The sequence below is a fragment of the Natrix helvetica genome (genome assembly GCF_964273705.1).
Source record: "Natrix helvetica genome assembly, chromosome: 2".
NCBI classification, from domain to species: domain Eukaryota; kingdom Metazoa; phylum Chordata; class Lepidosauria; order Squamata; family Natricidae; genus Natrix; species Natrix helvetica.
In genome coordinates, this window is record NC_138552.1 from 171,916,837 (window position 1) to 171,943,133 (window position 26,297).

General features: G+C 37.4%; 1 protein-coding gene across 2 annotated transcripts in view; it reads left to right on the forward strand.

The window, feature by feature from the left end:
- Positions 1-7,103: 7,103 nt before the first annotated feature.
- Positions 7,104-26,297, forward strand: part of BCKDHB (branched chain keto acid dehydrogenase E1 subunit beta) — a 48,448-nt gene continuing 29,254 nt past the window's right edge. Inside the window, exons 1-8 of one of the 2 annotated variants that reach the window (XM_081944401.1) lie at positions 7,104-7,389; positions 9,210-9,287; positions 9,859-9,927; positions 10,966-11,099; positions 14,571-14,726; positions 16,142-16,250; positions 19,852-19,949; positions 20,289-20,399. In XM_081944401.1, coding sequence (XP_081800527.1) covers positions 7,257-7,389; positions 9,210-9,287; positions 9,859-9,927; positions 10,966-11,099; positions 14,571-14,726; positions 16,142-16,250; positions 19,852-19,949; positions 20,289-20,399 — 888 coding nt within the window. In that variant the 5' untranslated portion in view covers positions 7,104-7,256. The remainder of the gene's footprint in view (positions 7,390-9,209; positions 9,288-9,858; positions 9,928-10,965; positions 11,100-14,570; positions 14,727-16,141; positions 16,251-19,851; positions 19,950-20,288; positions 20,400-26,297) is intronic. The other variant, XM_081944400.1, reaches the window with a different exon arrangement.

Consider the following 26,297-nt stretch of genomic DNA (forward strand, 5'->3'; position numbering starts at 1 on the left):
ACGGCTCTTGAAGCATTGCCATAGTCACCTGATCAAAATTGTGATGCTTGGCAACTGGCATGTATTTATGAGGGTTGCAATGTCCTGGATTCAAGTGATCAGCTTTTGTGACCTGCCAATGTGGGAAGCCAGATTCACTTAACAACCATTTTACTAACTTAACAACTGCATTGATTCACTTAAATGTGGCAAGAAAAGTTGTAAACTGGGGCAAAAACTCATTTAACAACAGAAGTCTTGGGCTCAATTGTGGTTGTAAGTCAAGAATTATCTGTAAAAAAGACATCATGGTATGGGAGTGCAAGGGAAAATCAAGGAAAAATACAAAATAGACTGATTTGTCTGTTTAGTTGCTGGAGCTTTTGGAGCCAGAAAAAGTAATTACCCTTCCTTCTTAAAAGTCATTTTTGTAGGGAAATGGAAACAGGTTGTGGTATAATGGGCTTATAAGGGGGGGAAGGGAAAAGAACTTCCAGTTCAGCTGATGAAAAACACTTCACTAGCAAAAGAAGAATATCATTTTCATACACACAAATGCAGAGAATTACATTTGTCTCAGCTGCTATAAAGGGTAAGAACAGCAGCTCAACATTTGCTTTGAAAGTGCAGAGGTGAGTGAATTGGCTATTAAATATCCCTGTAGATACTCTGAGTTGGATGCATCAACAATGTGATTTGTTGCTACTATTTTGAAAATTAAAAATTAAGCCCCAAACCAAGAGAGAGTGATATTGATTTCAGATTGAATACTGTATTAGAACATGTAGCAAGTTGACTGAAACCAGTTTATGAACTCTGCTTGGCGCAAAGAAGATCCCAAGCTATGTTTGAGCCACAAATAATTTGTGGCTCAAATTATGTGGTTAGAACCCCTTGTAACTTTCTGCAACTATTCATTCATTGGTGTAAATACAAACAGGGCTCTATTGGCAGTGAATAAGTGATGATTTATTTAACCATGACACGTTGACTAAACCTTGATATACCCAATTTGCAAAGATAATCTAAGAAGGCCTTAGATTAGGTATTAAGTAAGGCCTTAGTAAGGTATTACTGTAATGAGCAAAGCAAAGTAATTATGCTGTATCAGAAATTTCTTCTTTAAAAACGGAATATGAAAAAAATATTCAGGCATTTGACTGGCATTCTTATCCAAGAATCTTAGAAGCGAAGGATAAGAAATGATTTTTTTTCAAAACAACAAAACCCAAGGAAGTCCAGTTGCCTTTTAGAAAAGTTCCTTTGGGACTCCTGGCTGCAACTGGTATTAGCCCTCCTGACCTTTCCCCCTGACTATCTGATCATCTTCACTGTGTTTTTTCTGGAACTCGTATGTGATGGCATAGCTGATCATTCTGTTTGCCTTCTTAGATGTTTTAATTACAATCCCATCATTACATCAGTTGTATCTTGCTACTATGAGATTACTCAGTCTGGAACAGGACAAGTAGCTTTCATCATTGTAGGTAGGTCAGTATTTTAATGGTTGTGGTTTATGTAAACTCTCATATTAAAACATGTATTTATTCTGCATCACTTTGAAGCTGAGAATGCTTTCATATTTTAAGAATTTACAATGCTTCAGTTTGGAAATTTAATGTGAAAGCAGTTTGATAAATTCCACTAATGGACTTGATATTCTGAAAACAAAAATTCAAACCTAAATGTTGGATTAAAGAGATATTTTTGAACTTTTTTACTAGTCACATGTAGAAACAGGCTTTTTTTTTTTGGAAATCCAGATTAAGTTGATCCAATTTGGCAATTCATACTGATTTTCTAAATGGGTTTAAATAATTAAACTGAATCAATTGTCCAAACCAAATCTACAATTTGCATTAAAGCTGTTCTGCACCAATTACTAAATTTCAAAGTAGCCTGAAATTATCTTGAAAGAGATCCAAAGGAATCTTGTCAGCCTTTTTTTATATGACCTGGACAGCCTCATAAAAAGGCTACAACATTAAGCTGACTTCTTGAGGATGCCTTAGGCCAGTGTTGGCGAACTTTTTTGGCAATGAGTGCCAAACTGGCAGTAATGCTGGCAGCAACCCACCCCTGCTCCTTAGGACAAATTTTCATTCTGAATCCTAACAACTCAAAATTGTCTGAGCTGCAGCTCTGTCTAGCGGCTTTTCTGACTAACAAACAGCATAATTTTTCATAAGCTGCAGCTTTCTTCATCAGATGCAGTGTTTCAACTGATCAGTTAAGTATTAACATGCTCTTCTGATGTTTTCATTGAGAATCTGGGTTTTCACAACACAGCCTACATTTGACTTGCTTCACTTAGGATTTAGCAAGGCACTGACAAATGATGGCCTTTGAAAGAGGCAGGATTAAAGACCACTGAAAATCACTGGATATCAAAAGTTGTAACTGGCATTATGAAGAAATTTCAAGAACCCTTAAACATGATCTGCATGCAATTCAAACATGGCATTCTGTTCCCAAGCATTTTTTTACTCTGGATATTACTTCAGACCCTCTAATCTACCTTAGCATAGCATTGCTCCATTTATATAACTGTCAATTACTAGACCACATAATTGTTGGTTGCATCTTAGATCCTTTAGCAATCAACTAATCCTGAAAATAGTGATCCTTTAAGATCCCAGGTACTGTGCGAATAGAAATTTAGAGTTGAGAAAGGAATAAGTGAAGTTTTAAAGGGATATATTCTCCTTCCTTTCACTTTTCTCAGTATTATGGATTTCTCAATGGAATTTGAACTTCTCATATCCAAAATGTGATAATTTGAGTCATTTGTACCTGGCTGTGTAAAAGTAAAGGTATGCTCATGAGTCATGGATAGATTTTTGCTCACTACTTGATACTAAGATAATTTACATTTAGTACTTGGATGGGAGACTGGAAGAACATCTCCTGATCTCAAAGTTGTAGACTAGATAACTTTGTAAAGAATCATTGTAAAATATCATTTTTTTGTAAAACAACATTTGTAAAGAATCATTGTGAAAAAAGACAATGACACACAGCTTTATTTTTGTTTACCACCTTGACATTTAACAATACCAGGAGGTTGCTGGACACATTTTTTAGAACCTCACAATTCTATTCTTCAGAAGAGGGGAAAAGCACAAGATATCTATTTCATTGGCAATGATTCCCTGAAGCATTTTTTTTAAATACTTACATTGTTAGACCTTTTTGTTCCGTCCCAGGTTACCATCAGCATTATTTTGTGTACACAGCAGAAATATGATATTGTATGATGCCATACTAAAGTCATTCCTGCAGTGCCCCTTACAAGGGTAATCTCTTTGGTGCTGTCCTGCTTCCAGCTTCAAACCTGGAGGAATCTAAACATCACTGAAACTGAGTCCATGATCAATGGAGCCCATAACAAAGAAAGAATAACATTTTCAACACTGTATAAACATCAGTCTCATCTAAGTTCCTCCCAGAAACTGAGGGAGGTAATCCAAGCCAATTAATCTAAGGATGTACCTGCTCAATATCTATAACACCCAATAGCCCATCATAAGTCCAAGGAGCAGAAATCCAAAACACACAAATATTGAGAGCCAAGAAACATTGTTGTGAAAACAGGTGGAGTAATGCTCTGCGTATTTTTGAAATGCTGTATGAAGAAAAAAAAAAGATTTTGTGCATCTTTACCAAAACTAGGAACAAATCTGTGTACCACAATATGACTATACATTGCAAATTCAATGCAAAGAGCAATATATTGTTAATGTAGAGAAACCAGAAAGTATAATCCAGTATTCATCGTGTTTGCTTAAAAGTTGGCAGCATTTTTCAGAAGTGGCTTGCCTTTTCTCCATTTGAAGGTTGAAAGAGACTGATTGGTCCAAGGTCATCCAACTGCTTTGTGCCTCAGATGGGACTGGCACTGGCACTCCCCTGGTTTCTAGCCAGGTGTCTTAACCAAATTGACTCTACACATATGTACTTGCAGATTATAATATAGATTCCTTAATCACAGATAACTGATAATTGCAATCAATATTTTGTACGCATTATTTTATTTTTTCTAGCATGTGATACTGTAATGAAATAAAAACATTAAACAATAAAGTAGCGTACAACATGCATTTAGATATCTCCCTCTCTTTCATTTCTTCCCCATTCTTCTCAGCATGTATTTTGAACTTACCGTAATTATTAATTTAAAAACTGACTTAAAAATGAAGTTAACAGCAACCATGTGCGATCCAGTACAACACATATTAGTTATTATATTATTTTGGTATAAATGTATAGAAAATAAAAGATGAACCAGTTCCAATATTTAACTTGTAAATGGTTTTTCAGCTGTTTTTTTACATAATCATCCAATACACACTTTTCTTCTTCAAATTGTTTGACTTGAAGTAAACTACTACTTTCATTTCTGCGGGGTAGGTCTAATATATTAATATCAATATGGGGATTAATTGAAAAGTGAATCAAGTGTGCTGATATTTCACCGCAAGCTGATGTATATGACCTCTTGAGGTTTCATATCAGTGATGTGGAGTGAGGTTTATGGCTGGTGAGGCACTGACATCATCAAATGATCATCATGAAGGGAGGACTGTGACAACTTGGATCTTTGCAAGCGTGCAAGCAAAATACCCCAGGATCACGATGGCGGGGACAGCAACTCCTTCCGCTGCACTGCGGAGAAGAGCCACGCTGTGCAGGAGGCTCCTCAGTGCTAGCCTCAGATCAGCGTGAGCCACGGTCCCCTTCATGTTGGGTCAGGAAGGAGGGGAATGGGACCGCATGTGCAGGAGGCTCCTCAGGGCTAGCCTCAGATCAGTGCGAGCCGCGGTCCCCTTCATGTTGGCTCAGGAAGGAGGGGAATGGGACTGAGTGTGCAGGAGGCTCTTCACCGCTAGCCTCAGATCAGCGTGAGCCACGGTCCCCTTCATGTTGGCTCAGGAAGGAGGGGAATGGGACCGCATGTGCAGGAGGCTCCTCAGGGCTAGCCTCAGATCAGTGCGAGCCGCGGTCCCCTTCATGTTGGCTCAGGAAGGAGGGGAATGGGACCATGTGTGCAGGAGGCTCCTCAGCGCTAGCCTCAGATCAGTGCGAGCTGCGGTCCCCTTCATGTTGGCTCAAGAAGGAGGGGAATGGGACTGCGGCTCACGCTGATCTGAGGCTAGCGCTGAGGAGCCTCCTGCACACGCGGTTCCATTCCCCTCCTTCCTGACCCAACATGAAGGGGACCGCGGCTCGCACTGATCTGAAGCTAGCGCTGAGGAGCCTCCTGCACAGCTTGGCTCTTCTCCGCAGTGCAGCGGAAGGAGTTGCTGTCCCTGCCACCGTGATCCTGGGGTATTTTGCTTGCACACTTGCAAAGATCAAAGTTGTCACAGTCCTCCCTTTTTAGAGGCTTTTTAAAGCCTCACCTCAGCACTCACCTTTTCCCTTTTACATTTTTTTTCTTTTCATGATGACAGAGGTGAGGCCCTGCCTCCCCTGACTGCATGTCACTGTTTCATATAGAGGTAAATAGCACGGAGAAGAGAATGGTTGAGATATTTCTTTAGTATGGAATAACACTGGATAACAAAAGTGATCTGGACTATGATCTTACCACAAGAAATAATCCCTGCAGTGGAAGAATAATGGCTCTCCTGTATCTGGGGGCTTACCATATTTCTTCTTGAATGGAGTTGTATTGTTCAGATGAACCTGATGTGTAATCTGGAGTCCTCATGGACTCACAATTCTTGCTGGAGAAGATGGCAATCAGGGCTAAAAGGGCCTTTGTTTAATTTCATGTTGCAGGCCAGTTATACCCTTCTCAGAAGAAGCCCTTCTTTCAGTCATTCATGCTCTCGCCATCTTCTGTATGGATAATTGGAATACACTCTACATTGGGGGCAATCGTTGAAGAGTATATGGGAACCACAACTGGTATAGAATGTGGTGGCATAAGCACTTTTGAGCGCATCTGGGGTTGTGCATATAACATCTCTGCTTCGTGAACTGCATTAATCCACAATGTTATTACCTTTATGACATGGGTCTAGGTTATCTGAGGAACCATCTTGTCCCAATTACATTGACCCATCCCATCGAATCAATTGCATTGACCCGCCCCGAGGTGGGATGAATCAATGTAATTGGGACACGATGTTTCCCAATGTGATTGGGACAAGAGTGCACTTCCAGAAGATCAAGATCTGGCTCTGCCAATTGGCATGGGAGTCTAGGAATGATATGCAACCCTGGCGGAAGTGATTAGTCACTGGAGTGCGTTCCCTCTTACTCACTGATATTTTTACCCTCTTAATTTTTAACTTTGTTTTTATTTCTGTTTTTATTTATAAACCAGTCACTCAGATGAGATGGGCAGTGTAGGAATTTGATAATTATGTTATTTAAACCAATAATGCAATCCTGAATCCCATCTTCCAAAATTACTACATTACTTTGGGCTAGGTATTAGGCATCTCTTATCAGCCTCCGTAGCAATTAATAATTATTTACTTCAACCAGTACATGCTGATTTATGCAGATTTAACAGATTAACAGAGTTGGAAGGGGCTTTATAGGTCATCTAGATTAACCATGGCCTGCTTTAATTTAGAACATCGTTCAAACCCATGGACAAAGGATAAGACATTTTTATATAAATGCCGTGATTTAAGCTCCGCTGGGGGAAGATTCGCTCTTTTCTTTGTAGTCAAAGAATCTTTTCCATGCACGGTACAATTAAATGAAGCCGCTTTTTTTGTGCTTTTAAGACCCAAGACAATTTGTGAAGATCATTTTTGCCTTCCCTTTCGGATAGGGTGATTGGAAGGCCCATATCGTTGCTACCAAGGTGCGAACCCCACAACATTGGAGTATGACGCTTGCTTTTTCCATAGTCTCCCGGCAAAGGAAAGCATGCCGTCTATGCGATCTTATTACTAACTAGCTCAAGCACTGCTTATCAAACTAGAACCCGAAGTGTAAATCTACAACAGATTCTCTTGACCCTACAAAACGCTCCACCCAAACCTCTCCTCTCTCACCATCTGGGTTTTTACTCCATTGGCGTATCAACGCTCGCCCTCTGCGCACGCGTAAAGCAAGCCCAGCCTCGCTCGTTCTTAAAGGAAAGCTCCGCTCCTTAAAAAAAAACAAAAAACCCACGCACCGCCTCAGCTGGCAGGGCTCCGATTGGTTTCTTTACCATCGGCGCCGCTACCAATGAGAGGAGGAGAGGTCCCCGCCTCCCCCCGCAACGTGCTCGCGCTCGTCCCAGGGACAAGACCCCCGCGGTGGTCGAGATGGCGCTCGCCGGTCTCACGTTCCGGAGAGCGGCGGTCTCCACCCTTCGGCTCCGTCTCGCTACGGGGTCTCCACCCCGCAGGCGCGCGGCCCATTTCGCTTTCCAGCCGGACCCGGAGCCCACCCAATATGGTGAGCGCTTTAATCGTCCCCGGGTCCGTGCTAGTATCATAGGGAACGGATGCTGCTGCTCCTCTGCCTCCCCACCTCTTTGCAGTCCCTTGTGCAGTGAAGGGGAAGCGAGTCAGTCGGAAGGACTCCCCCTCCCCCCTTTGCTGCGGCTTTTCCACCCCCGACCAGTCCAGTTGGCTGAGATGGTGGGATGAGGAGACTGGCTTTTTCGAAGCCTTTAGGGCGCAATGGGCTAAGCCAGGGTCTTATGACAACGGCGACCCCGCTGTGTTGGTTTGTGCCTGCAAAAGGCCCTGCAGGCCACTCAGAAAGCACTTCCTCTTCCCTTGCAGCCTAAAACGAAGTTTCCACCACCTGGGTAGACGCAGCTACTGATTTGATATAGTACAAACGAGCTATGATTGTTTAGGAAATCCTGCGGGATGACAATACACCAAAGCAGATGGCAACTTATCAAATTGCTTGGTTATAATGCAGTTTGTCCCTTCCCCTTATTTAAAGTAAAGAGAGAGATAAAGGACTTATGTGAAGAATTTTATAGAAGAGGAAACTATGAGTACAGGTAGTAATTCTCAACAACCACTAGTTTACGTTTTTAAGTGAGAAATTTCTTAAGAGAGTTTTGCCCCATTTGACGACTTTTCTTGCCACAGTTGTTAAGTGAATCACTGCAGCTGTTAAATGAGTAACATGGTTGTTAGGTGAATCTGGTTTCCTCATTGTCCTTGCTTGTCAGAAGGTCACAAAAGGGGACCATGTGACAGGGCAACCGTCACAAATGTGACTGGTTGTCAAGCATCTGAATGTAATTCAAGTGACCATGGGGATATGGTCATAAGTGTGAAAAACAGTCATAAGTCATTTTTTTAGTGATGATGTCACTTCAAATGGTCACTAAATGAACGGTTGTAAATTGAGAACTACCTGTAGATGCACTTTCTCATTCATAGCTGAGGCCTGGCACCTTCTGTGGAGTGTTGCAGTGTTTGCCTTTGTAAATACAGAGAGCTACACTCTTGTGCCCTTCTTTCTTCATTTTCTGTCATCATCATGGCATGTTGATGTATCATTTTGACCAAGATCTGCACTTCATTGTCCATTTGAATAAGGAAAGAGCATGAATGATATTAAAAAAAACCCTTTAGGTAGGAGTGAAAGTAGCATCTTATGCCAGACCTATATATGATATGTACTAATTGAAGTCACCTTTAAAATGTCATAATTCCTGTTCTGGGACTTTAATCTATTACTGGTCCTTCCAGGCTAAGATTGTGTGTTGCAGAGAACTGCTTAGTTCTGAGGGAATTCCCCTTCATCTCCTAACTAAAGTATAAACCACAACTTTAACCAGTCTCCTTGTGCTAACCATACCTGGAGAGGAGAATTCTATGATCAACAGAATTTGAGATATCTATGATCTCAGAAAAATTAAGGATTAAATCATAATTATAATAAAATAAAAACATGGGCAGCAGGTGAACCAGCGAGATCTTTTAACAAATGGAAAGGATTTTTTTAAAATAAACTTTTAATCTGGGAGAACTTTTATTTACAGGCTAACCAACCAAGGGGATGATTTTTGTGGATTTCCCCTCGTATTCCCTCAAATTGTTACTCATTGTTGAACAAACACACTCATTGAGTACATACATTAGTGATACCTACATTGAAAAACAGATGGAAATGTTGGAATCTGACAAGTCTTAAAGCTTTCCAAATGGGTCTTGGTGTTTTATATGATGCTATTTAGCAATTTATATGGTGCTATTTAGCAATCAGTTCAATAGTTGGCCTTGTTTAACCAAATCATCTCTTCACAGGCCAGACACAAAAAATGAACCTTTTCCAGTCTATAACAAGTGCCTTGGATAATGCCTTATCTAGAGATCCAACTGCAGGTAAGTTGTTATGCTTTACTGTTTAAGAGAAACTTTTACTTAGAGCCTCTTCAATTGAGACTACTCACTACTACACAATTCACTCACTACCATACTACGCAAGGCAAGCACAATTATGTTACTCTGAAGATTATCAGCATATTTTCTCCATGGTATCATTTTTGGATGGTAAAACAATTATATTTAGGCTTTGAATTTGTTCCCAAGTAAAATTTCTGTTTGAAATTTGAAGCGTAGGTCAGTGTTGTATGCTGCTACATTAATATAATTTTATTTGCTGGAAAAAAATTGAAGATAGCCTTTGTTGCTAAAAATTAGGAAATGAAGTAAGTTAAAAAAAGTACATCTTTAATGGAAAGTCATTTCTTTCATAGTTTGTGTAAATTGGCTAATCCCTGTCATTTCCAGGATTGTTTATGAAAGGTCTTGGTTCTTATCATTCATCAAATTAATATTATATAAAGAAAAACAAGTACAGTGGATAGAAAAAAGTTAGATGAAGGTGGCTTTCAATTTTAACAATCCAGTTTCCTTTCTGAACAACTATTTCCTTGATTTCTAATATACACAGTAATATTTGGTGAAGATGTATCCTTTGGTGGAGTTTTCAGATGTACCGTTGGCTTGAGAGATAAATTTGGTAAGTTACAATTTAATAATTCATCATATCTCATGTTACATTATTATTTTCATAAAACTATGTTTTTCATTTTGATAAAGGTCTCACTAGTGTACAGTAAATAAACATAACTAGCAATAATGAAAAATTGAGATCATCGATTAAAACCATGATTTTATATAACTCTAGAGCAGTTACTGGAATGGCTGGCATGAATTAGGGAAAATGTCCTTGAAAATGTCCTGCAAATGGATATTATTTTGCCACCCAGAGGCACTTTGAATGGAATCTAAATCTGATTAAATAAATAATTAATAAACGTTCTAATTATTGATGAAAACAATTACAAACCTAGATTGGGAGTTCACCTCATCTAGGTGGAGAGATCATTACATATAATGGGTGTTGACACAAAAGTATATGAGATGTTCTCAGAAGAATATAACAATAACTTATATGGAAAATAATACATTGCTCATACATGCATAGTATGGAGTTCTACTGAGGAATCTAGCTGCACAGGCATAGTTTTACATAAAATAAATTAGATCGATCTAGTTTTGATATTATTATTGCATAGATTATTGAAGAAAATTTAGAAAGTTAGAAGAAAAGTTACGAACTGGGCATAGTTAGCCATGGAGGACATTGAAGGGAAATATGACCACACTCTTAAAATGCCTGAAGTACATGGAATCCAGTGTGTATTACATGGTCTATAGATTTTGAGTAACAGGACAGATTTCAGCAGAATGCTAGAATTTGCTTTGAGACCACAAGAGCAGTTGAGGGGTGATGCCAATTACTCCAGGGAAGTAATGGACTTCCAATCTGTCTCCAGTGTTTTAATTCTGATTCCTCTATAGAGAAGAGGATTGGAGATACTGGCCACAGTGGCCCTTTTCAACACTACTTTTTAGTTCTACTTTTAGTTAAAGACTAATTTAAAAAACACAAACAGTGTAAGCCCTTTTCATTCCATCAGCTACCATGTGTTAAAATATTTTTTCCGGGTTTATATACATTCATTTAAAAATTATTAATAAAAATCTCTTATAGGTAAAGACAGAGTGTTCAATACTCCTTTATGTGAACAAGGAATTGTGGGATTTGGCATTGGAGTTGCAGTTACTGGTGCTACAGCTATCGCCGAAATCCAGTTTGCTGACTATATTTACCCCGCCTTTGATCAGGTTAGAGCATATTTTAAGACGTCGAAAATTAGAAGGAAATTTAGAGATATTATATAGACTCTTTTAAAGCAACGAAAATGTGACTGGAGTGACGGTTGAAAGGAGCTTCATGAATATGATTTAGAATTGTTGAAGGATCTGTGCCATTTTGTGTGTTACCAAAGGAACAAAAATTATTGTGAGAATATGTTGATAAGAGCTTGCTGTTATCAATTAACGTGCAAAAAGAGAATTGGTACTTCTGCCGTGGACCGTTGAAAATCCTACATGTGTTCTTGAACAGAATGTGTGTATTCTTTTATAGAAGTAGTGCTTTTAGAAGAAGTAATGTCAGAAGCATGAGCATACCAGTGCTATATTTTTCTTCCTCTAATTGGAAGGAGTCCATAGGAGATGTGGTGGTGCAGTAGGTAGAGTGCAGGCTACTTCTGCTGATTGCTGATTGCCAGCAGTTTGGCAGTTCAAGTCCCACCAGCTCAAGATTGACTCAGCCTTCTGTCCTTCCGAGGTTAGCAAAATGAGGGCCCAGATTGTTGGGGGCAATAGGCTGACTCTGTAAAAACTCTTAGAGAGGGTTGTAAAGCATTGTGAAGCGGTATATAAGTCTAAGTGCTATTGCTATAGCAAGAAATAATGATGGTAGGGATACATCTAGGATTGCAACTGCCTGTTACTTGATAAAATGAGCTGCATTGTCACATTTGAGAACCCCAAGTAACTTCTAAGACTTTAAAATCAATTTTATATTTGTAGTTGGCTCAAATAAAGAGAAAGCATCTCTAAATACTTCAGTAACTGGAACAATAGCTTGAAGTTATACCTGTAGAACGTATACTGAATTCTTGAATTCACTGAAAAACACGTACGTACATTCCTTATATGGATTGTGTGAAGTGGCTGCAAATAGGAGATGGGTTTGGCAAAATTGAAAACTTTCTGGGGAAGCCGGCAGGGAAGATTGCAAATGGCAATCACCTGATCACTGAGCATTTGTCAACTGGTTGTCAGTGCTAACAAGTTGCCAGATTACAATCACGTGATTTCAGCGATGGTGGTGGTGTAGTATTTTGTGATAGCTGGAATTGCTTGAAAAGCTATAGAACATCCTTTCTGAGAAGCTGTTGTAAGTTTGAATCATTATTAAACAACTGGTCAAAAGTCGATGACTATCTGTAGATATTCTTCATGATGATCTGTCCCTAACCTGATCTTTCATATCTTCCAACAATGCATGCATTGCCTCTATAACTGAGTAATCTACCTGGCTGCTAGTCATCCTCTTCTTTCCTTCTACATTTCCCAGCCTTACAGACTTCTTCAGAGAATTAGGTCTTTGTGTAATGTATCCAAAATACAGGTAGTCCTCCATTTACAACCACAATTGACCCCAACCTTTATGTTGTTAAATGAGAAATTTGTTAAGTGAGTTTTGCCCTATTTTACAACTTTTCTCACCCCCTTTGTTAAGTGAATCACTGCAGTTCTTAAATTAGTAACACGGTTGTTTAGTGAATCTAATTTCCCATTGACTTTGCTTGTCAGAAGGTTGCAAAAGAGCATCACATGTCTCCGGGACACTGCAAGTGTCATAAATGTGAGTCATTTGTCAAGCATCTGAATGTAAATCACCATGGTCATAAGAGTTAAAAATGTTCATGTCACTTTTTCCAGTGCCATTGTAACTTCCAGCAGTCACTAAATAAGATGTTGTAAGTCGAGGACTACCTGTACGTGAGTTTGGTTATGTGTTCCTTGAGTGGATTGCTTTGGTCTAGTTTTTATTTGTTTTAATCTTATTTATTTGTTTTTATCTTATCATATTGTTCATGATAACATATTTCATGCTAATTCATGATATGTTGTTCTTATGTTTATTTTTATTTATTTATTCAGTTTCTGTAGTCATCCAACTCAACCAAATGACTTTGGATGACTTACAATAAATATGTTATTCTCAAGAGTCTTCTTCAGCATTCAAGTTAAAAACTTCAATATTCTTCCTATCCTGCTTTCTCAAAGTCCAACTTTTGATTCCATAGTGTGTCATAAGGAATACTATGGCTTCAACAATTCTCATCTTTGTAGATATAAACATATCATGTGCTAAATTTATGTTTTACTGACAAAGAAATAAAGGGAGACTAGTATAGATCTATTTCAAGCTATTTAGCCCTCATCAGCTAACCATACCCTTCTGGGATTCAAACCCTGACTGCTTGCATATTAGGTAGATGTATTAACCTCTAAGCCATGGGTTCTCCTTGCTTTGTCGGCTGTACCAGGGGAGAGATTAAGTATTGATTTTTTTGTGATGAGAGCTAAATAGCTTGAAATCGATCTATACTATTCTCCCTTTATTTCTTTGTGGGTAAAACATAAATTTAACACAAAAATAGTTCGTTGCAAAACCGACTGCCTGGATTAAGGCTGAAAGGTGAAAAACAGAAGCAGTATGCTCTGTCCCATAATTGGGTTGACCAGGTTTCCCTGATAGATGGGTCTCACTGGAGGGTGGTGGTGGTGGGGACAATACTTAAACACATCATGGTATCTGAATATCTTTTCCAAGGCCTTCATGGTTGTGGTGTGGAATAATTGTCATCAGTGTTTTTCTTGACTGCTTGTTCCTTTTCAGGGATGATTGATCCTAACAACAACAACTATCTTCCACTTCAATATCTTCGTTGTCAACCCTGGTTGTTCTACCAGTTGTTGTTAGTTTGGTCTGCTTTATATTTTTTTCACTATCATGTTTCTTGCAAATCCTTTTCATTTTTGGCTATCAGAATTGTGGACAATGAGATGCTCTGGGATTTCCTTTTTTCTAACTACATTCCACAGCTTGATGTTCTCAACACAATTAAAGGACTTTCTGTAATCAAGGAAACAATGACATCTTTTCTGGTATTCTTTGGATTTCTCAATTATCCAGATTGCACCAGAAATCATGGCTTGTGTTTCTTTTCTACAGCTCACTTGTACATCTGGCATCTTTTTTCGATGTAAGGCTCTAATTTGCATATTATTATCGTTATTTTGATTTTCTTCTTTCATTTTGTACAACTCCAAGCTCTACACATAATGCTCTTGCCTCATATTAGTTTCTTTACGCTTTTGTTGATAGTATCCATAATTTCAAAATTTGCCTCTTGTTTCTGCATAATCTATAATAGCAATAGCACTTAGATTTATATACCGCTTCACAGTGCTTTACAGCCTAAGCAGTTTACAGAGTCAGCTATTGCCACCCAACAATCCGGGTCCTCATTTTACTGATCTTGGAAGGATGGAAGGCTGAGTCAGCCTGGAGCCGGTGAGACTCAAACTCCCAAAGTCAGCAGAAGTAGCCTGACGTACTGTATTCTAACCACTGTGCCACTACGGTTCTAGTAGAACATGAATGTGCTTTAACTACATAAATATGTCTTGATAACCACATGTAATGTTAAATGTGTCTCTATATTTCTTCAGATTGTTAATGAGGCAGCAAAGTATCGATACCGTTCTGGAGATCTCTTTAACTGTGGAAGCCTTACAATAAGAGCGCCTTGGGGATGTGTGGGTCATGGGGCATTGTATCACTCGCAGTCCCCAGAATCCTTTTTTGCTCACTGTCCAGGACTGAAGGTACAGAGTAATAATTTATTAGATAGTCTTTTACAGTGTTCTAATAATTCTTTTTAAATATAAAAGGTTACATATAAAAAGTTTCTATATTAAAAATGATAACAAGGAAATTATACAATACAAATATTATGCAGGAAAATTAGCAGAATAATATACCACGAAGTAAAATTAAATGTATGTATTTATAAAACAATCCCCTTGGAAGAGAAACCAATCTCTGTTTTATGCTTATATATCAACTTGGATTACAACACATATAATTTTGTGTCAGTTTAATACCTTCAAAGCTATTTTTTGAATCATGTTAAAGCATAGCTAAGTAGTGAATGACCCTGGTTAAAGAGATTAAAAATCTTATTTTAAGGAAACTCAAATCTTGGATGTGGTAGCAAGCTATGGACAGAATTATTCATAAATGATTTCTGGGTTAAATTGAAATTACCATCAGACTTGGATCTTTTTTTCATATATGAAGTTATTTTTCATATTGATTAGTGTTCCCATAGCTTCAGCGGCCATTCCTCTAATGAAAGAGTAGATGTAATTTCCAGTAAGAAGTATAAAGTATTCTGATACCAGTTTTCATATATAAAACCAGAGTGTATTTTGAAAGTATATAATGTTTGCTAATAATGAAAAAATGACTGATGGAAAAGGAAAACCAACATTTAAAACTTGTTTCATCCGATAGTGGTTTTTTCCCCAGTGCAACTGAGTTTTTTGATTTTGCCACCCGATACGATTTATGATTCCATCTTGATTTTTACATTTTGACATGTACATTTTACATTTACATTTTGTATTTCAGTATTTGTTATCTATTTTAATAATCATCATTGGAACAATGGAACATTTTGTACCCATTCACTCTATTATTCACCCAAAAGTTGATATTCAGTTTCAATGATATTCCCATTTTTACATGCCAGTTATCTGCTTAAATTCTACGTCTATTTAATCATACAGACATTGACATGTTTGGTCTCTTAATCATATTTTAATAGGATCTGATTGATCTGATAGATAGATAGATAGATAGATAGATAGATAGATAGATAGATAGATAGATAGATAGATAGATAGATATGCACATACTACTTCTTCCATAGATGCAATCCATGTGTATAGTGCTAATTGAGTCTGTGATCCAGGTTGAATAATTACTCTGATAATATAACTTGGTGCCACCAATCTCCCTTTTTCTTATTCAGTTTAAAAACTCTTTAATGCCTGATCATTTATTTAACCAGATAAAAATATTTGTCCTTGCCATTCATTTAGCATCTTTTCACTGAGTCTTAATGGAATAATTTGAAATAGGAAATTATCTCTTGGAACAATGTTTATTTTTTATTTTTGATATTTTTCCTAGTCAAGATACTCCTTAACTTGTTTATGTATTCATTTTCTTGAAGATTGTTGTTCCAAGAGGACCTATTGAAGCCAAGGGACTGTTATTGTCATGTATAGAAGATAAAAACCCTTGCATATTCTTTGAACCTAAAATAATGTACAGAGCAGCAGGTAAGCTTTTCTCATTGTATTCAAGGTAAAAAGTATAACCTAAATCTTATTTATTCATATGATGGTAGAAACATAGAATGTATGAGTTGAACAGATCTTATACAGTATATCATATAGTTCAATCATAAATTGCTCAGTGCAGAATTACTAACCATATCTAAAAATTGACCATCCTGTTGATTGAAGAGTTCTTCTCACTATATTTAGTGTTGGTCAAACATTGTAGTGCATTTTCTAATACTATAAAGTCATTGTTGTACTGTGGTGTACAAATAAGTATGGAATCTCAATTCAGATATGAGCTGTCCCCTGCCTCCCTTCAGTGTCCAGTGCAGTATAGCCCAACAACTCCCCAGTCTTCTGTGCATGGAAAAGGTTCATTTTTGGAATATTCTACATATCCCTAACTGCTGTCAAGTGAAAGAAGAAAATAAAGCTGAAGCAGTGGTGGATTGCAGGCGGTACGCCCTGGTACGGGTGTACCGGAGCCAGCCCGGAGCACTGGATACTGTTCCGGTACGGTGCTCCGGAAGACCCACCCGCCCGCCTGAGCTCCTTACCAGAGTTTAAAGGCTTCTGCACTTCTGCACAGGTGCATGGCACGTACAGCGCCTGCATGACACTCTGTGGAGCAGCTGGAGCATCACAGAGTGTCACGGAGATCCTTGAATGCATGTGTGTGCTGTGCGCATGTGCGCACGTGTCCATGAGGACGCTGCCAGCCCCGTTCCAACCGTACTGGTTGGAACAGGATTTACAACCCACCACTGAGCTGACCCCCCCCCCAAGTTATAATAGATCATATAGTAATAACAGATAATTTATAGTTGGTTTAATTGAGTTAAGCTGAATCTGCATTCAACCAAAATTCTTTCCCTAGCTTGTGAGATATAGAAATTATGACAAATGCATATATTTCTGACCTCCTTAAATAGCTGTGGGATTTTATTGTTGAACAGTATTGATTTATGTAAGACAGGCAATTTACATTATAAGGACATTCTTATGATTTTAGTACTTCTAACACAAATTTTGGGTATTGAGAAACTGTTCTACTCAAACTTGACAGTTGTTTTTCAGAAATTAAACTTTAAATAATAGAGGGTTTTCAAAAGAATTGTTCAATGATTCAAAAGCAAATAGTGGTACTTAGAGGAAAAAATGAGTCATCTTGACATTATCAGGTTTAAATTTCTTGCGGAGAATTTGTTCTTATGACCTTTTCAGCTCTATTTAATTCCACCTTATATGACATAAATAGTATAGAAACAAATGATTTGCATCAGTGGTTGTTATAGTGACGTGGCAAGTAAGATTAAAAACAACCAGTTTTTCAATCAGTGTTCAAAATGTCCTGTCACAAGATCTACACATGTTTTCCTACTACAATTAAGGTTTAATAGAATTAAAACTCGTATATGAATGAGCAGATAAAGATTTATGTATCGGAATAATAACATTTATTAATATAATGAAATATAAAATATTTTCTTTCCTATATTTCCCAAATTTATATGTCTATATAGCTGTAGCTTATATCTGTATCTATAGTTAAGTGTTCACAAAATATTTGAAGACCTGAATAAAAATGACAATTATAAATGCAAGCCTTTATAATGTTTCAAAGTGGTGAGAATGTTAGTCTAAATAGAAGATACACAAAATATAGAAAGCAAACAAGTTTAAGAAAAATAACAAGCGTAAAACAATTGAAAACACTTAAGGTAAATATGTGAAGGTTAGAAAAAATAGACTTTTTCTAAACATTCTAAAACGAGCAAACAAGCTCGTGCATTTACTAACAACTTTTCATAGTAAGAACTAGAATCTTGTAATGGTTGCTTTTTATATATTAATATTTTTTAAACACGACATTTTCTTCAATATACGAAAGGGCTCTTTTCTAAAGATTATTAGATTGTCTCCTACAGCTTTACTGTATCAAGAGATTGAGTGACAATTACAACGAAGAAATAAGTTGTCTACCGATTTACCGTGATAGCAGAACTGTTAGAATATTGGAGATATACATCAGTATGCTTCATAGTGACCTCAGACTATATGAACTCAGTATGATTAAGGTAGGGATGAATTGTGGATGAATTGTACAAGTATAGGGAGTGGAGTTTTAAGTGCCAAGTCTTGTGCACTTCCATAAAATGCAATTATGCAATAAGGCATAATCTTATCAGGGAATTCTATCAAGGAATTTGGGAAATTGACTTCTTGAAGTCTGACTGGATATGTCCCTCCAAGCCCAAGATTGGCTTGAAAGAAGGATGCAGATTGTGAGTACAGAGACTTCAATTTGTAAACTTCTTATGACATACAAAGTATAAGCACGATCTTTGTAGACTGTACTTGATAAAATATAAGATCTTGATCTCATTTTCCATTTCCTCGATTTCCGAAGAGTGGAAACTGAAATAATTTTGTACTCTCACCCTAAGCTAAACTAGTTTTGGTTCCTGAATAGTAAATAGAGTATGGTGGTTCATTGAAAATTTGATCCAAACATTGCATCCCTGAAAGACATGAAAGATTAGGAGATTGCCGTAAAATGTTTTGACTGAGAAAATTTAGTAGGTGAGCCCCAAGAAACAACAGGTTGGGGGAATATCTCTTCTATAGTAGAATGAGATTGAGAGGAGGGGAAGCAAAACAATTCAATTGACAGTTGGCACTGGCTTTTAAAAACTATCAATTGGAGGCAGTTGTTTCTGTGAAGGGGGAAAGTTAGTGGGTGTCTTGTCTTTCTGAAACGATCTATCTGTCTCTTGCATGCACATAAAAGCTCAGCATATGAAAAATAAGAACAGGGCACTACGTTAGATAGTTCCCCCATCACTGCTGGCTTTCTGCCATTGCTGTTAGATCTGTACCCCCATTCATACATTGTAATATTAGTATATATCATGCATAGGCTTAATTTCTTGTTATAGTGATGCCCTGTTATTCAGGCTGAACTATAATACAGTCCTAGAGATGGCCAATTGTTCTTGTGAAAATGGGATCTTGTTGGATTATCTCTATATTTAATTTTGTTTGGTTTTTACTGCAATATATCTGAATAATTGTGAACACAAACGTATTTTTTTGGTTTATAAGGACACTTATCAGCCTACTAAATTTGTAGAGAGGTTTAGTTATTGCTTCCTTTCCTCCCAAAACTTGGATTTCATCCAACTTTTAATTGTGGTTAAGTTTTTCAGTAAATTTTATGCTGTTCTGCTAGAAGTTTTCTGATATAATTTAGGAATTTCAACAGAAATTCCTAAATTATATCTGGGATTTATTTTTTATTTTTTTCACTCATAGCTTCAGCTGATAAATAAATTTCACATTGACACAAGTGAATTGTTATCTTCATACATTGCCACTGGATTTCTGATTCTTCAGAACGGAACTCTCGTGAGTTCCGTTACAGCTATGGCTTTAAATTTAGATACCTTGCAGCAGGGATGGGGAACATACTGTCCCTTCAGGTTTTGCCAGCATCCTTCAATTACATACATGCTGATTGGGGCTGCTAGAAGTTGTAGTTCCGTATTTCTGTTCCAGACACTCAAATTATAAACTTCATTGCTTTCCTTTTATTTAGTCGAACAAGTCCCTGTGGAGCCTTACTCCATCCCTTTGTCTCAAGCAGAAGTGCTTCAGGATGGAAGCGATGTAACTTTGGTGGCTTGGGGTACTCAGGTGAGTAAGATTTGTTAGGATTCGAGGGGGAAAAAATCCCGCAAGTACTTCTTACTAGTTCCTACTATTACTTCCTAATACTTACTTTTACCATGATCACTTTATTGCCATGTTCATCTGGATAGTGTTGCTATCTGAAGCAATCACTTCATCAGATATTTATGTTTTGTTCGGTCCTCCATTATGGGTGTATGTAAATATTCTAGAATATTCTTCTAACGAAAGTGATGGAAAATTAAATAAGACCCAAATGGATAGGATTAGAATGTTAGTGAGACTTAAATCTTGTTGAAATCCATGAGATTTAAAGTTTATTGCACGCTTTCTCCTAATATTTAGGTTCATGTTATAAAAGAGGTAGCGGTTATGGCACAAGAAAAATTAGGAGTTTCCTGTGAAATAATTGATTTGAAAACGATTTTGCCTTGGGATGCAGAGACTGTGTGCAAGGTAAGTGTACATATCATGTTCACATACCCATTTAATCAAACTCCATTATAATGATCTGATTATTATACAATGGTAATATATAAAATTGATAGAAAATATGTTGGAACAAACCTCTATTGTTCGTATATGGAAATCTATGGTCCAAGGAAACCAAATTCTTGGGGGAAAAAATTAAATGTGGGTTTTGAAGAGGGATTTTGAGCCTTTAATTGCAACCCACCCCACCCCATCCCCCTACCCCAAGAGTTGCAAGTGCTGTTTCTGGCAGGGATGGGTTCCGGCTTCTGCTACTGCTGGTTCACTCAGGGACGTGCTTCGGGCATGTATGCGCTTGATGCTTGCTGAGTGCATGTGCAGTAGTAAAAAAATGCTTCTGCACATGCGCAGAAGGAAAAAACAAGACGGCGGCGCCTATGGCGGTGCTGATAGAACCGGTTCGGGGGCATGGCAGGCTGAGTTACTACCTACTCAGCCGAACCGGTAGGAACCCATCTCTGGTTTCTGATCTCTGAACAGTTATCCATAGGGATGTTGGATTTATTTCAGTCCCAAATATGAAAGAATGTAGACTGGGCCTTTGGGAATGCAAGGAAGCTTCTTGGACGAGAAAAAAAATTACCTTTGGGAGAACCATGACCTGGATGACTGAGAATCTCCATAGACATTTGTTACAGTTTTGGTTTTTCTAAAATTACAAATAGTATAATCATGTTCCTACCACTAGAGGTCTCTGTTAGATCAATTGAATCTGAGTTTTACATATATTTTACTGAGTAGTATTTTCTAAAAGCTGATCCTATTTTTTTCAAAATAATTTGAGTATTTAATCTCTGTTTCATAATTTGAACTCTTTTTTGCAATAATTTGATGTTAGTAATATATTATTAAATCTCAAGATAATGATGAATAGGCCACCTGTCGATCATGAATATACTTCTCAAACTGATAGCTATCTGTGTGTACTGAGTATTAATTTGAACAAAGTTATATTTAAAAAAAACCAATACATTTTACCATCTATTGCATTTTATTTCAGTGAATTTAAACTTTATTTATTCTTGTATTCTGTGCCATAACAGATTGCTTCCCCATTTCCTATTATCTAAGAAAGGCTGTTTGAAATTATTTGTAATAATGTCCTTGTCAGATGAAATCACTTAGTACTGTTGATTTAGAAATGTGTTTTCTTTTTCACTAGAGATAAATCAGGGGCTGGATCCAGTTGTAGTGCTAAACATGATTTCCTTAATTACGTTTAAATAAACATGGAATCCAATTCCAAACTCAAGAGGCAACCCTTGAATTTGTTCAGCAACTGTTTGAAGTTATGATGGCATGGAACAAAGTGATTGACAACTGGTTCTCAAAGTTGTAGCCATTGCAGGACCCCTCAGCGACATGACCAAAATTTGTATTCTTGGCAAACAGCCCACACTTATGACCTGTTGCAAGCATGATTGCTGTTGCCGACATTCTCTGCTGGCTTCCTGCAAGCGCTCTCACACACAGATACACCCACCAGCAGTGGCTGGTTCCTAACCGGTTTACTACTAGTTTGCTGAGAGGGCGTTTTGCGCGTCCCCTGCTCGCTTCGCTCGTGCGCGCACTGGTGAAGTGATTCGGGTGTGTGCCATACCACCACCTGTTCAGCCAAACTGGTCCAAACCGTCAGAAACCCACCACTGTCCACCAGCATCCTCCTTTCTTGGGCCTTCCTGTACTTGCGCACATGCCTACCATGCCCTCTTTTCCAGGCTCCCTTGCATTTCCACACAAGAACACATGCAGCCCACACTCTCTTTCCCCAGTCTTCCTGAACTTGTGCTAAAACTGCATTATCCCCCACCCTAATTTGCACATAGCCTTTGCTGGGCCTCCCCCACCTCCCTGTTGCAACGGAGAAGGGAGGGGGCTCCTTACTTGGGATTCCCTTTCCTTCCCACTTAATGTGTCCTGGAGTTAGAATGACAACTGGGACTGCCTGGATTGCCTTTGCTAAGCCATGCAATATCTTGCTTTACAACTGCAATATTTACTGACAACAATTTGGGTCCAAAGTGCTGTTGTACCCGAAGACTACCGGTATATAATGCTAATCTACAGCCATGGCTCACAAACAAGAGTGGTTGATCTCATAGAATGCACTAATGAAAAGTCCAGATTTCATATTTTGGCTTAGAATGGAAACAAACCTAATATTAGGGAGAACAGTATCTCCCCCCCTCCCCCCCCGGAAGAAAGTGGTTGAGAGGGCTTTGTGCCTATGTTCCCTAAGATGATGTAGAAGTTCCCATCGCTTGATGAGCCATTACATTTTAGATGACATAAGGTTCTTTTAAGAGCTTTGTGGTGCTAATCCTAGCAAGAGCTGATTAAATCATTTGTGGCCATAAGCAGACCCTCCTCCTATAGGGAAGGCTTTAACTGGAGCACAAGATGAAGATTTTTCCCAAGCCACAGTTGCCACCTGCTCTTCAATTTGGTCCTGTGAGCCCAGAGGACTAGTGAAGTTATAAACCACTTCTGCATGGGGAAGTGTTGCATTGTCTGGAGTCAAAAGGCAGAGCATCTCTTATCATCAAAAGGCTTCCAAACCCATAGCTCAAGATTACTCAGAGCATATTAGTTAAAATTCTTAGCCTGTTTTGTAGTTATAATTATATTCTTAATTCTAGGTTTCTCCGAAGAATGAAAAGGGAAAACACTGGGTAATTCTATAATTTAGTTCTATAAAAGCATGTCTGCATTCATCTCAAGTTGTCATTTTCTTCCAGATTTTTCTACACAAGTAGTTTTTTTTTAATTTAATAGAGATATATGTAATAGTCGGTCAAATGTTGAGTTATGGTGAACAAAAATTGGTAGGTGCCTGCCACAAGTCATCCGCCTAAATTTGGTGTATTCCAGAAACCCTAGATGATGGAAGCTTCCTAAAACCCTTTAAAAAATGTATGATTAAGGATAGGAAGAGGTTCTTTGTTCTTTTAAATTTTTGACACGGGATGGCATTTACATTTGAGACTTTTTTTCTTTGTAAATGATGGCATCCATCATCTAGTGAAACCAACTTTTTCTTGTTCCCTATTCTCCATTTCAGCTTGTGATTCCATTGGCACGGATTATTCTTTTTTGTAAGAGAATTCATAGACAAAAGTAAGCTAAACACAATTTAAGCTTTGCTGAGTCTATGTTCATTTGTGGGAATTGGAAAAAGCATTGCAGAATGAAGTGTTGAGATATTATTTTAACTCTTATAGTCCAGGGCATGGATAACTTTCTACAAAATCAATACAAATGTAATATTTTTGCAAATTTATTCTGGCACAATATTTTTGATTTGTAAATGTGATGATAGTGTTTGTTTTTGTTACTTGTTTTATTTTATAGAGCAAATTTCAATTTTTGAGAGAATATTGATGATCTTAAAGTGTAGTATTTGCTAAACTGTATTTATATACAGTATAAATAAGATATATATTGTAACAACCTATACATGGGAAGGTAAGATAATTATTGTGACATCATTTTCTACCCAATATTATTCCTATTGGAAGTTTTTTGTGGAAAGAGTTGAGGTTTTCCCCTAAATCTAGACATATATAAAACTATAGAAAGGGAGAAGAATTTGTGTGGCTAAAAATAATGTGGCAATTTTCCATGTATTTGTTGTACACTCTCTTAACACTTTTTAAATTAATTATCCCCAAAATCAATGGGTAATGCAAGATTAGTTCCTTAATTGCATTCTCTCTTCTAGCAATGCAAAATCAAATTTTTGTTTTTCTTTCTTTTGGAAAACTTTAGTACTCAGACGGAAAAAAAAATCAGATGTAAATTAATTGAGATATATGGGATTATATGCTGTAGTTTCTATTCTTTTTCATTTATAATTTCATATATCAATACCTTTTTTTATTCTCAAAGCAAAGGAACTGTTCTTAAACAGTTTAGGTGTGCATCAATTTAAATATTACTTAAATTTATATAGCCACACATCTCATATATAGGTTTTTGGAGAGCTTACAAAAGATTTAAACAAAAATGAAAGCAACAAAAAAATAATACAATTGAAAAATGAGGAAAAAATATAAAAGCATATTAAAAACATAATAAAATCTATAAAACAGCTAAGATAAGCCCATTCTTCAATATGATAAGTGCAACCACTATATCGGCTCCATTAAACTCCTGAATCCCAATGCCTGTCTTCAGAGCCTTACAATAAACCAACAGGCTCAAGGCCAATCTCATCTCCAGGGAATCATATTCCACAAAGTAGGTGGCGCAGTGGAATCAGCTCTCTATCTCAAAATACTTCTTTTAAAATCAACTTGAATTTTGAGGGATTTGTGAACATCAATCTCGGATACCTTGTTAACATTTGAGATTTTGAAATTCACTGTTCAGTTGAGTCTGATCAGACTTAAAGTTTATGTGATTTATGATCTGAAAATATGTCCTACAATTGCCCAGTATAGTTGCTTTTCAACTGCTTTGTAACCGCAGATCACAAATTCATCACTACCCTCATCATCACCACCACCAACTTCATAGGGCTACCATTTTTCTGTGCTGAAAAAATACAGGCAAAAGAGTCACAAAACAGATTTCTTTGCTTCTTCCTATTGGTTGCCTGGATATTTGCAATCACACATCATTATCCTAGATTAGAGGTCCCCAGCCCCCACTCTGTGGAGCAGCACCGGTCCATGACATGCCAGAAACTGGGTTGCACAAACAAACAAAGTCCCATTTGTGGGATGCAAACCACAACGTCTCTGGTCCCCGGAAAAATCTATCTCCAGGAAACCAGTCCCAGGTGTCCAAAAGGTTGTGGATCGCTGTTCTAGATGATGTGGCTCTTTTTTTAGATAAATTCTCTGTCATGCCAAGGAATTAAGTTGTTATCCGTATCTTTCTAGTCTTGTATATACTTGAATAACATGTCTTGGGGTCAACATCCATTGTGAAAGAACTGATTCTTCAAGAAAGTGAAGTACATAAATCAGATGAACTAGTACTACTATATCGGTTTATAGTTCACTATGTTGATAGATAAAATGCATGTGTAGTATTTAAGTTAGATTTGCAGTGCTTGGGTTAAAATAATAAAATAATAATTAAAAAACGTTAAGCGAGAGCTTGATTCTCACAGAGGTTGCCAACAAAAAATGGGAGGAGAGGATTCAGTTGGACAATCAAAAGGAAAATTAAGTGAATGGAAGACATTAGAACGCGAGAGACACTTTTAAGAAAATTGAATTTCTCTGGAGGAAGAAAAACAAAATAACTATCCAGTATCAATAAAGACTATAGAAAAAGAAGAAAGGAGCAATTAAAGAGGAAAGTGTTTAAGCACAGTAAAATTTTACATTTACAGAAAGGAATTTGAAAAGGGAGAGGTAGGAATTACTATAATTAAGAACAGTGTAAAAGAGAATGGAAATTGTGAGGACAACGATTGTACCTAAAATATACAGGGAATAGTAGTTCCTACGAGGAATGGTAACATGGTGGAGAAAGAAAAGGGTAAAGTGAAGCTCCCAAACCCTTATAGGGAAAACAAAAACAGAATAGGAATATTTCAAGATTTAAGAAGAGAGTGTCTCTTCTTAGCCTTGGATATTGGAATAATACCAGTAAGACTGGTTTTATTTTTCATGTAAACCTCTTTTCTAGTCAACTGCTCATAATAAACTTGAGGTTATCAAAATACAATACTGAAAATCATTTTGTTGTAAAGTATAACAAATAAGACTAACAATTTTATAATCCTATTTCTCGGATGTAAGATGCACCTTTTCCCCCCAAAAAGAGAGTGAAAATCTGGGTGTGTCTTATACACTGAATACAGCAGTGAATACAGAATGGACATGCAAAGGGTTTGGGAGGCTTGCA